Below are 11,872 nucleotides of genomic sequence, written 5' to 3' on the forward strand. Positions count from 1 at the left end.
GGGTTTCTGGGTTGTAGGTGTGAGCATTAAAAATCATAAATATTTTCTTAGATGGCGCTCCAGCGGCAGATCAACAAACAAGTGGGATCCGGAGATCAGGTAATAAACTAGGGTGACCAGATGGCCCTTTAACCAGAGTTACTTACAGTAAATGTATTAAAATCCTGCACTGTGTGATGCATTCATATAACCCCCTTAAATGAGGCATCTGGGAATTGTGGAGGAAACTTCAAATCTCCAAGAATCCTTTGGGGACCTAAACACCTGTGTATATGAATTAATATATTACTGACGTGAAAAACCTTGTACTCTTAAATGATCCAGCAGTCTACACAAACTAGGTATTGGTTAGATTTACTTTACCTTTTGGTGTTTATCTTTGTGTTTGTTAGTGCTTCTGACCAGGTTTCTATGCATGCGTGTCTATTTTAGCTGACAACAGAATGGTTTGAAAGGCTAAGGAGTTAATTAAACCATCATAGCCAGGCAGCAAACCATAAGTAACACTCCAATAATAAATTAAATATACAGTTATATATATTTATACATAATATTAAAATACAAAGTGCATTAAGTTGAAATGGTTGCTTAACTGGCAGTGGAGAGGTTACCACCAGCTATAGTTGACGCTTTGCAAGCTAGCTGCTCTGTCTTTAATAGGTTTGTCTAATACTGAAATAAACTACGCTAAATAAAAACACTCTCTAAATAAAAAAGAACGACAATGTTTTAAAATATTTATTGCCTTTTCTGTACCACTTACTCAGTTCTCTACAATTTAACATGCTGCTTTCTACGGGTCAGTAGATGCATGTCAAGAGCTTAACAGACACCGAAGAATCACAAGAAAGTAAAGTTTTGTATTGAATGTTAGAATTTTACCATATATGGGAAATCTCCAAATCTAAAATTACATTTAACCCTTTTAAACTAAATATGGAATCTTAAACTTAATCAATGGTACTTTTTAATGCTACTAACATGCCCAGATAAAATTCTAATTTCCCATCAAATACATTTTTTTTCAGGGACTGCATAATTCTAGGCTGTGGTCATGTGACACAAGGAAGATATGTGGATAGGTTGAGCTGTGTTTTTTTCACAGTAGGGTCATGTTAGGTTGAACATCTAGTTACAACCTATACGTGGGAACTTCCCAGGGTAGGCTACTGGAACCTACTCGCTCTTCTGGGAGACTGGCTTCAAGCCGGGGCAGGGCCAGTCACATGTGGATTTGGGACTAGCTCTGCATGGGCAAGGATAGCTCCATTAAGCCTTAGGTGGGTTGGGAAGAGGAGGGGAAACGGGTAGGCAGTAGGCATGATCAAACACCACTCCAATGCAAAGAGAAAAGTGACCCAGAGACCCATGGAAACAGGATTTCACTTGCAGACTCTCATAAAAACACAACTCATTACACAAGTACTCACAGTGGTCAAAAACAGGTAAACCGCACATAGCCACATAGCCACATTTTGCATCTTCCGGGCTTCATTACTTCTTCCAGCTGCTGGCTCCTCCTCTTCGGGTAGGGGATTAAGTCTAAAGGCTGCCTCGAAGTCCTTCCTGTCAGCAACAGAGGAGGGGGATTGAAAAGCCTTGATGCGGCCTTCCCCACCACAAAGCGATATGGTCACCTCCAACACCTCAGGAGAGATTTCATTATCCAGGGATATACTGCCAGGATAACTAATACTCAAATGCATAGCCCCCAGCATTCCAAGAGCATACCTACTGCGAACTGTCCAACAGCACTATGTGTGGGAGACACAGTCAAACCACTACAAAAGGTTAAATGCAAAAGAGAAACACAAGCGGAAGAACATTCCTGTCGAAACATATGAAATTAACAGTATTAATGTGATGGTTCCATGTCCAAAAAGACAAAAGCATAGGAGATAAAATCAATTAATTCTTTACTCATCAATAGCCTGACCAATCACAAAATGTAATAACCTATATAACCAACCTATATGCATTCTGACTCCAGCCAGGAGAGTGAAGTACTTCTAACACACCCAGGGACTGTTGACGTCAATTGGGCAGACTGCATATCACACTGTTACTAATGACTGATCAAGAGCTTGGACTTTACTAACCTCATCTGTATTCATGTAAATATTTCAAGTATTTAGCAAAATGTTGTGTGATGCTCAGGCACATGGCTTTTATAGTTGATACCATCATTTTAGTAGTAGTAAAAGCTCACATGCCTCATCATAAAGGTCTTTAAAGCCTCCACTTTATTCTAGGGATTGTTTCCTCAAGTGTAGAACACAGATTATACAAAGATCTCTTCTCTTGCTACAATCCATATATTCGGCCTGTGGAAAATGTATCTGATCCGGTCACCGTGCAGTTTGAAGTATCAATGTCACAGCTTATTAAAGTGGTGAGATTCTTTATTCTTTATAACCTTCTCTTTAAAGGACAAAAAGTTGGAAACATCATAAAACGGGCATCCCCCAGCATCAGCCGAACGCCATTTACATGAGCTGGCATAATTCCCCATCTCTCACACAAAATACAACAGTAAATGCCATTTTTATTCACAAGACCCTTGTATCATGTCTTCCTACGTGGAAAAATTTACTATTTAGACAACCTTTTATTCTTAGAGCTTTTACATATCCCTGTCTGTCTCCCAGGAAGCTTTTAGCTTGACTTCTATTCACTGTACAACCTATTGTTGAATTGAGCTGTTAGATGTTAAGTTGAGTTTTTTAAGCAATTAGTCAACGATTAACTCAACAGAACTCAAAACCACAGATTGTCAGTAACTTTTTTAGTTGTAACTAAACTGACAATTCTGACTTTAGTGAATAGTCTATCAACTAGTGAAAATGTATCATGGGTGTTGGTTATTAATTATACATCAATCACATGAATATGATGGCATGTATTGAAACGTTATATATATATAATATAACATACATGTTAAAAAAAAACTAATTCATAGGACTACCCATGTGTATTAGAGGCAGTTCGTGAGAAGATCAAGGCCGGACTGGTGATGGCGGCCTTGGTGCTTAAAGGCTAGCGGCCAACTGATGTCGCAAGTGTAGCTGAGGCATATCCAGGTGCTGGGATGTGTGGCTCTGTCGGCCAGCAGCCCACCTGGCATTTGCCTGTTGTGCTAGATTGCCAGTCTAGCCATAAATCAGGTGATAACATACAGGAAGCAAATGTTTCTCACAAGCCTCTAAAACAATTACAATCGTGCTAGACAGGAGGACACCATAAGGTCACCCTTCAAACCAGCCAGTTCTTCAGACAGCAGAAGAGGAGACACACCAGCAAGAGAGGGTTAGGTCATGAAGGGCTCTTTGCATTAACGCTATATATATATTGTTTTTTTTACTAATATGTATTTCCTACAGGATGAAGTTAATCAAATTATGGCAACTAATGTCTGGCTGAAACATGTAAGTAACTATATCTTCAATTATAATTGTGTAAGTTGACCTAAACTTTTAAAACACAATTCCAATCTAATTGCTTGGATAACAAGTGTTGTTTTGACATACAGGAAATCAAAGTTAGTTACCTAGCACCACGGCTGGCCAATTAGGCAACTCAAACTGTGGGGTAGCAGGCTTTATTGCCCATAATTCTTAATCTGCATGAGGTTTATAAGAGCCATTCATCAAACAATTGAATGCCATTCTTTGCTAATGAACCTACAAGCAATGTATGTTTAGCCAATTTAGATGTAGGAGACTGTCTTGTTTTATATCCCCTCTACCTTTCTAAACGGTGGAATAAGTCAGTTGAAGGCAGAGCAACCCCTTCATGTTTGTTCTTTGTGGTTTATGAAAAGCAGCAGGCATGTGTGTCTCTATGGGGTCGATTCACTAAAGGGACAGTTTTAAGAACAGTTGTGGCTTCAACTGCCTCCCTTCACTATACATTAGGAAGGCCCAAAAGCAATCTTCAAATACATATTAATAAAACAAGCAAATTAGCTTGTGAATAGCAGGTTATGGGGTGGGAGCAAATATTGCAAATTTAAACACCGATGTTTGTGTGTAATTTTGATGTATTTTCTTCAGTCTGTGGTCTCCCCCTACAGTAAGTGACTGATATTACTTTGCAGGAAACTGCTTGTTTTTACTTAACAGTCACTGAACATATTATTTTTCATTGACTGCTCAGGCCAAACACTGATTTAACAGTCTAGTTGCTGTTGCAATGCACAATGTAAATAAAAAAAGAGCAAAAGTTGGATACAGTGCACTAAATGCGAATGAAATACTTAATTATCAGTGAAGAGGCTATGTGATTTCATGTGAAGAGGCTATGAGTTCATCAACACATTAATGTGCGCTTGTGTTCCAGATATGGAATGACTACAAGTTGAAATGGAATCCTAATCAATATGGAGGCATTGAATTTATTCGAGTACCTGCAGATCAGATCTGGAAACCAGACATTGCCCTCTATAACAAGTAAGAATCCTTAGCTGCACATATACACGATACTTCCCATTGATTTGTCAGTTAATTAACAGTATATCTGCTTTTGCTTATAAGTAGGCATTAGTTGGACCACTAGTCAGGTGAAAGTATCTTGTTCTATGAGGTCCCACTGTCGTAACCCATGACATATTTGATGGCATTTGGTAATCTATGACTTAATCTTTTATATTATACTATTGATTTGGTTAATTTGGATCAACCAATGGTAAAGCATTTCACCAGGTTTAAAGTGAATTACTGCTAACTTGGCAGTAGAAGGAGCCTTATGAATATAAAAACAAGACTGTTCTAAGATTATATTTCTCGCCTTGTATATGTGTACGCTTTCACATTCATATGTTTTTTGTGTAAGGATGCCCACTTTTTGCCATCGTTATTTCTCCTGAGACAAGCCTTTTCTGTAATAGTAATGTATCTATTTTGTGTTTCTAGTGCAGTTGGTGCATTTCAGGTAGATGACAAAGCCAAAGCTTTGTTGAAATATACTGGAGATGTCACCTGGATCCCACCAACTATATTCAAAAGCTCGTGTAGAATAGATGTGACATACTTCCCATTTGACTATCAGAACTGCACCATGAAGTTTGGCTCCTGGACCTATGATAAAGCAAAGGTTGATTTGGTAATGATTGGCTCTGCCGTAAACCTTAAGGAATTCTGGGAAAGTGGAGAATGGGTCATTATTAGTGCACCTGGATACAAGCATGAAATTAAATACAACTGCTGTGCGGAAATATATCAAGACATCACCTATTCATTGTACATAAGACGCTTGCCGTTATTCTACACTATTTACATGATAATCCCTTGCCTCCTTATCTCTTGTTTGACCATACTTGTTTTTTACTTGCCTTCAGATTGTGGAGAGAAGGTTACATTGTGTATGTCTGTCCTTTTGTCCTTAACTGTGTTCCTCCTAGTCATTACTGAAATTATTCCTTCTACATCATTGGTCATCCCACTCATTGGTGAATATTTACTTTTTACAATGATATTTGTAACCTTGTCTATCGTAATTACTGTATTTGTGCTAAATGTACATTACAGAACGCCTAAAACACATACCATGCCACAATGGGTGAAGAAGATCTTCTTACAAATGCTTCCAAAAATTATGTTTATGGCAAGACCAGCAAAAGAAGAATCAAATGCAGTGAAACCGCCATTAATCACAGACATATTCAACATTAATAGCATAAGCAGTTCTGAGATCCAGAGTTGTAAAGACCAATTGTTTTATCAGGATAGTACGTGTCCTTGTGGGCACGTGAAAAGATTATATACCTCAGATATTGCATGTAATGTTACAAGAGGTTCCAGCCTGGAATCAGTGGACAATCTGGCTTCGAATTCAGTATTATCCATGGAATTAAGGGAAGCAATTGAAAATGTACATTTCATAGCAGAGAACATGAGAACCCAGAACGAAGCTAAAGAGGTAAGGGGATCTATTGATATTATTATGTTTGCACATACATGGATGAGCCTAAAACTAGGTCAGCTGGCCTGCATATATCTATCTGTTAATTAATTATAATTATTTGATTATAAAGCCCCATAAAAGTGAGAGTACTGGGGTCAGTATATCTGATGTGTATATGTAGATTGTCTTACCCTTCACCATTAAGAATAGTGTGACTTTATTGAACACGACTACACTATTACAATCTGGTAACCAATGTTCCCTTTAATCTTTCTTAGGTGGTGTGCGCAGAAAATTTCTCTTGTGCAAAAATTTTCCCAGAGCAAAAATTTTGTGCGCACAATATGCTTCTGCAAATGTTACATTTAAATTGTTATTCTATATTTTTGGTACAGCTCGCTCATGGTTAATAACACTACATTATAGTGTGATAATGTAGTATTAGTTACACAACAGTATTACTTACTGTAATGTTTTTTTAAAGGTGAAATTCTCACTGCATAAGTAAATTATGGGCGAATCACGAGTAGAGGTTATCCAAAGGATAAAAAAAAATTGGGAAAAACTGTTGTGCGCAGGGGCATACCTAGAGTATTTGGCACCTGGGGCGGATCCTGTACGTGGGACCCCCACACACACACTCTTTAAAACTGTATAGCTTCTATCGTTAGGCAAACATTGACAGGGGTACAGCATAGCTTATCATTATTTACTAAGGCAGACATTGACGGTGGTACAACATAACACCTATCACTATATACTGATGCAGACAGTGACCATGTTACAGCATAACTGCTATCATTATATACTGAGGCAAACATTGACGGTGGTACAGCATAACTGCTATCATTATATACTAAGGCAAACATTGACGGTGGTACAGCATAACTGCTATCATTATATACTAAGGCAAACATTGACGGTGGTACAGCATAACTGCTAACATTATATAGTGAGGCAAACATTGAGGGTGGTACAGCATAACTGCTATCATTATATACTGAGGCAAACACTGACAGTGGTACAGCAGAACATCTATCACTATATACTGAGGCACGCACTGACGGTGGTACAGCATAACACCTATCACTATATACAGAGGCACACATTGACCGTGGTACAACACAACACCTATCACTATACATTGAGCCAGACATTGACAATAATGCAACATAACCCCAATCACTATATATTAAGCAAAACATTGATGAGGTGTAGGCCTACCACTTTAGTGTCTAGCCTGGTATCTATATATATATATATATTTATATATATATATATATATATATATATATATATATATATATATATAGAGTGAAATGAAAATTCTGGACCTGAAAATTTAGCATTTACTTGACTGAAACCGAAAATGACCCCCCCACACCTTCAAAAAAAACAAAAAAACCCACTTTTATTAAAAGTAACACACCAATATATATATGATAAACAGCAATCACACTCCTATCATGTCCAGGTTCTAGCATGTACTGGTTGCTTGGGCATGATAGGAGTGGGATTGCTGTTAGCAATCATATATATATGTTAATATTGTTATCGAATTTTTCTGTCCAATGTTGGTGTGTTACTTACTTTTAATAAAGGTGTGGTTAACACGCCAAAATTTAACAAAAAAATATAATTGCTAACAGCAATCTCACTCCTATCATGCTGGAACCTGAGCATGATAGCAATATGATTACAGCCTCCCTATGCCATGCTATCCCCCCCCCCACACTTACACATCCATGCTATCACACACACACATACTCATTCACAAACATTCAGTTTAAACTACAGCATAACACCCATCACTCTCACACACTTACTAATTCACTCTCACAGAATGTTTTCCTACCTGTCACTTTTCCTCCTCTTCGTTCTTCCTCTTCTATGTCCTCTCCTTCCAGTGCAGTGGAGGCGGTGGGCGTGGCTTCAGTGCTGTGCGTCGGGATGTGACATCAAATCCCGACGCACAGCATTAGTTGCCGCGCAAATCGAAAGGGAGCAGGTCTGCATTAACAGACCTCCCGCTCCCTTGATTTTTTTTAAGACGGTTAGAGGGAGATCCTTGATCTCCCTCTTACCGAGCACCTCTAGTGCCCCCCCCCCGTTCGGTACGCTACTGGTTGTGCGCACAATTTTTGTTTGTGTGCGCTCCCTCTTAAAACTATGTTCGCGTGCACAAGCGCACAGCTTAGAGGGGTAACTAATCCTAATAATACTTATTATTATTTTTTCTTTAGATCCAGAATGATTGGAAATACGTTGCCATGGTAATCGATCGCATCTTCTTATGGGTATTTGTCTTGGTCTGCATTCTGGGGACTGCTGGACTCTTTTTACAGCCCCTAATGTTTGGAGCTTGAAAGCATTTGCAATCTTTCTTGATTATGTTGAGAAGTTGAAATATATTTAATCTGAGTAAATTTACTATGTGTGTGTTAATCTATTTTTGCATTTTGTTCATGGTAAGGTACACCCATATATATGAAGGCCTTCCTGTGGTAAAACTGTGAGCAACTGATTTGGAATGCTCCTCATGAGTCTGCCAAATTGATTCAGTTTTGCCATGATCAATATACCTCCCTTAGATGTAGGAGTGGAACAAGGTCAAGTAGGGCTCAGGGGGAACATTTTTACAGGGCGGGGGCTTTGTGCAGAACTCATTTTTATCCCCACAAAACTGCATGAAAGTTACTTAGCTCACTAAATCCTTTTGGTAATCATGGTTGCAAACAGTGCTGTAAATACAGGGGTCGCAGCGGTCACAACTGCAATGGGGCCCGTGCTCCTAGGTGACCCCATGCGACCAGTTGATTCTGTCTCCTCGTACCAGTTCAAAATTGTGCAGAGGGGCCATTTCTAAACTTTTGAAGGGAGATGGGAACTGTGACAGAATGACCTGTCATACAGGGCCCCAAGGTACCCAGAGATGGCTCCAGTCTGGCTGCCCAACAGGCAGGAACTCCATTGTGTAAACTAATCCCATTAACAGGATGGCTGCCAGGGGGATATTCAGTAGCTAAAGGGGATTAAAGGTTGGGTTGTCTACATGCACCTGTTTATCAATGTTGATTTATGTTAATGAAGTTCTGTGGTTATATGAGTCTATGTTTTACATCAATAAACTGTTCATTCCTGCTGTACTCAATTCAAGGTAGTTGTGTCTACTTATTGGGTACACATAGCAGGGTTCCAAGGTGCGCATGCTGACTGGTGCTGGAAGTGATTCTGGGGACAACAGGAGGAAACATGTGGGTGATCTCTGGGAGTTACTACAGCTCTCTTGGTGAACCCGTTACAGGAACGTATTTGGGTCAGTGTGCGAGCAGCTGGACAGAAAGCTGCAGGGGACGTAAGCGTGTGCACGAGGGAGGGGGTATGTATGAATGTGAGCATGAGTGTCTATGTATAAGCGGGTGTGAGCATGGATGTCTATGTACAAGCGTGTGTAAGCATGGATTTGTGTTAACATGGGTTGTGTGAGAGAGAATGTGTGTGTGTGTTAGAATTAATGTGTACGTGTTTATGTTGGAGAGGAGTTTGCAAGAGGCAATTATGGCACAGACAAACTGTTTGAGGGCAATGATGGCACAGATAAGCTGTTTCGAGACATAAACTAGCTGAGGCAAAGATGACACGGGCAGGCTGTTTGGGGTGTTAGGATTACACTGATAAGCTACTTGGGGCCAGTGGCGTCGCTACAGGGGGCAAGGGGGGGCAATTGCCCCCCCTAGGTTATTCCTTGCCCCCCCTGTTGCCCCCCGCCGAATTTGAAACCACCCAGGACAGTCCTTGACTGCTAACGACGGCATGGTGCCGTCGCTAGCAGTCCCAGTCAGGTGCTAACGACGGCACCATGCCGTCACTAGCACTATCTTACCTTGATGGAGGTCTGTGGACCTCCATCACCACCTACCCCGGCGATCTGCCCCTCACACTGAAGGGCATCACCGGGGCCACCCGATCCGCCCGGTGACGTCTCGCGCAATTACGCGATGACGTCACCGCGCAACTTTATTAACAACTGACAATTGTCAGTTAAAGAGGTATGGAGGCATGCTGCTTAGATGCCTGTATCTCAGGCATCTAAGCAGCTACATACCCCCAACATATACCATTGGAAAGGTAATCGCCTGGTATATAGATTGTAAAAAAAGAATAAAAAATATTAAGTAAAAAAAAATATAAATGTAAAAAAAATGATTTGGGGGCCTCTTAAGGCAGATAAAAAAAGATCAAAATTGCCTAGAGACCCCCAAATTAAATTATTTAAACATAAAGTAGTTTAACTTTAAAAAAATAAAAAAAGTTTAAGTATTCTAGCTAAATGATCACTGTGGTAGCCAATGTTACCACAGCGATCATATAGCTATAAAAAGTCACATTCCCTTTTTAAAAATGGCCGATACTAATTTTTAATCCTATGATCCCTTTGATCATGGGGTTAAATTTAGCGGTAGAGGGAGGCAATTTTTGAAATCCTGATGAACTGCAAATATTATTAAAATCAGCCATTTAGCCTGTGCGGTACGTGAGTAACCATATCATCCCTGGAGCGCCTTGCATTTTTACGGCAAAACGTATTTTTGCTGTAAAAGTGATTTTTTTTCTCCTTTTACCATCATTTCTTTGGGATTTTAAGGGGAAAGAATGGTGTGTGCTACTGTGAGTAAATGTATGGAAAGAATGGCGTGTGCTTCTGTGAGTGAATGGAGATATGAAAGGCGTGTGAATGATCAGTAATTAGGGTTGAAGCCTTGACGTGGCATTACTGCTCACGTAGGAAGTTAAATTATGGCACAAAAAGTACACATTTGCAAAAACGACATCCCTTGGCGCATCAAATGAGGGGCTGCATGTGTTTCTAGTACAAACCTGGAGTGCGCAAGACACAAATGAACATGTCGTTATGGTTAGAAAAAACATATTTTCAAGCCAAAGCGACATATTCCATCATTATTTGTGCACTCAACTTTTGTCCTAGAAATACATGTAGCCCCTCATTTGAAGCTCCAAGGGGTGTATTTTCTTAAAATGGATGAATTGTCTGAATGAGGGAGAGCATGAGTTAATATGTGGATGATTTGTCTGAATGAGGGAGAGCATGGGTTAATGTGTTTGTGTGTATCATAGATGTATAATTGTGGAAGGGCAAAGATGGCACTAGCAGGATGTTTGAGCCTTGGGGAACAGGATGGCACAGGCAGGGTGTATATGGGAAAAAGATGGCAAATCTTATGTGTGTTATCTGGGTGCTCGCCAGGTTCTATGTGGGCAGCGTGGTTAGGATATACCATTAATGCCGTGTTTTTATGTGAATTCCAATTGATCTGTACCTGCAAAGCTTGGTTTGTGTGTTCTTCTGTAGATCCATATCTGCTATGCTATGTTTCCATACATTATTTATGTATACCTGCAAATACAGGGTGTGTATGTCTTGTTCAGTTGATTACTACCTGCAATGCTGTTTCCATGTATTGATTTGATCTATACCTGCAATGCTACATTTCATATATTATTATTGTATACCTGCAAATACAGGATTTGTATGTCTGATTCTGTTTATTTGATATATACCTTCAGTGCTGAGATCACAAGTGAATTTCAATTGATCTATACATGCAAAGATGGGTTTGTGTGTTAATGTGTTGATCTATGCCTGCTATCGGCAGCAGGGTCTAATATTTATATATATATATTTATATATATATCGGCAGCAGGGACTAATATTAGGCCCTGAAATTATTTAGTGGAAAAGTGAAGGTATTGTGTTGTTTTCAAGGATTAGTCGTACTAAATTGTGGCTTCAGGCTTCCCATGTTGAATGATCAAGTATTGTATTGTCCAATAACAAAAGTATCATTCCATAGCACATTACTTTTGGCAATATATATATATATTTATATATGTGTGTGTGTGTGTGTTTTTTCAGTGGTACGATTTAATGGTGGAAATTATTAATGCCCCC

At 39.5% G+C, this 11,872-nt stretch overlaps 1 protein-coding gene across 1 annotated transcript; it reads left to right on the forward strand.

Annotated features, from left to right (window-relative positions):
- Window positions 1-1,500: 1,500 nt before the first annotated feature.
- LOC149298677 (neuronal acetylcholine receptor subunit alpha-3-like) lies at window positions 1,501-8,267 on the forward strand. The gene is made up of 6 exons (XM_089487038.1): window positions 1,501-1,528; window positions 2,274-2,392; window positions 3,381-3,425; window positions 4,339-4,448; window positions 4,911-5,916; window positions 8,145-8,267. Exons 2-6 carry the CDS (start codon window positions 2,372-2,374, stop codon window positions 8,265-8,267), a joined length of 1,305 nt encoding a protein of 434 aa, XP_089343164.1. The 5' UTR covers window positions 1,501-1,528; window positions 2,274-2,371.
- The last annotated feature ends 3,605 nt before the right edge of the window (window positions 8,268-11,872 follow it).

The sequence above is a fragment of the Sceloporus occidentalis genome, unplaced genomic scaffold (assembly GCF_023333645.1).
Source record: "Sceloporus occidentalis isolate IW3139 unplaced genomic scaffold, rSceOcc1.0.p SCAF_31, whole genome shotgun sequence".
Taxonomy (NCBI): Eukaryota; Metazoa; Chordata; class Lepidosauria; order Squamata; family Phrynosomatidae; genus Sceloporus; species Sceloporus occidentalis.

Coding starts and splice junctions, on each gene's coding strand:
- LOC149298677 (XM_089487038.1), top strand. CDS start 2,372: ATGTCACAGCTTATTAAAGTG. Junction 4,449..4,910: donor GACATTGCCCTCTATAACAA/GTAAGAATCCTT, acceptor TTGTGTTTCTAG/TGCAGTTGGTGCATTTCAGG. Junction 5,917..8,144: donor CCCAGAACGAAGCTAAAGAG/GTAAGGGGATCT, acceptor TTTTTTCTTTAG/ATCCAGAATGATTGGAAATA.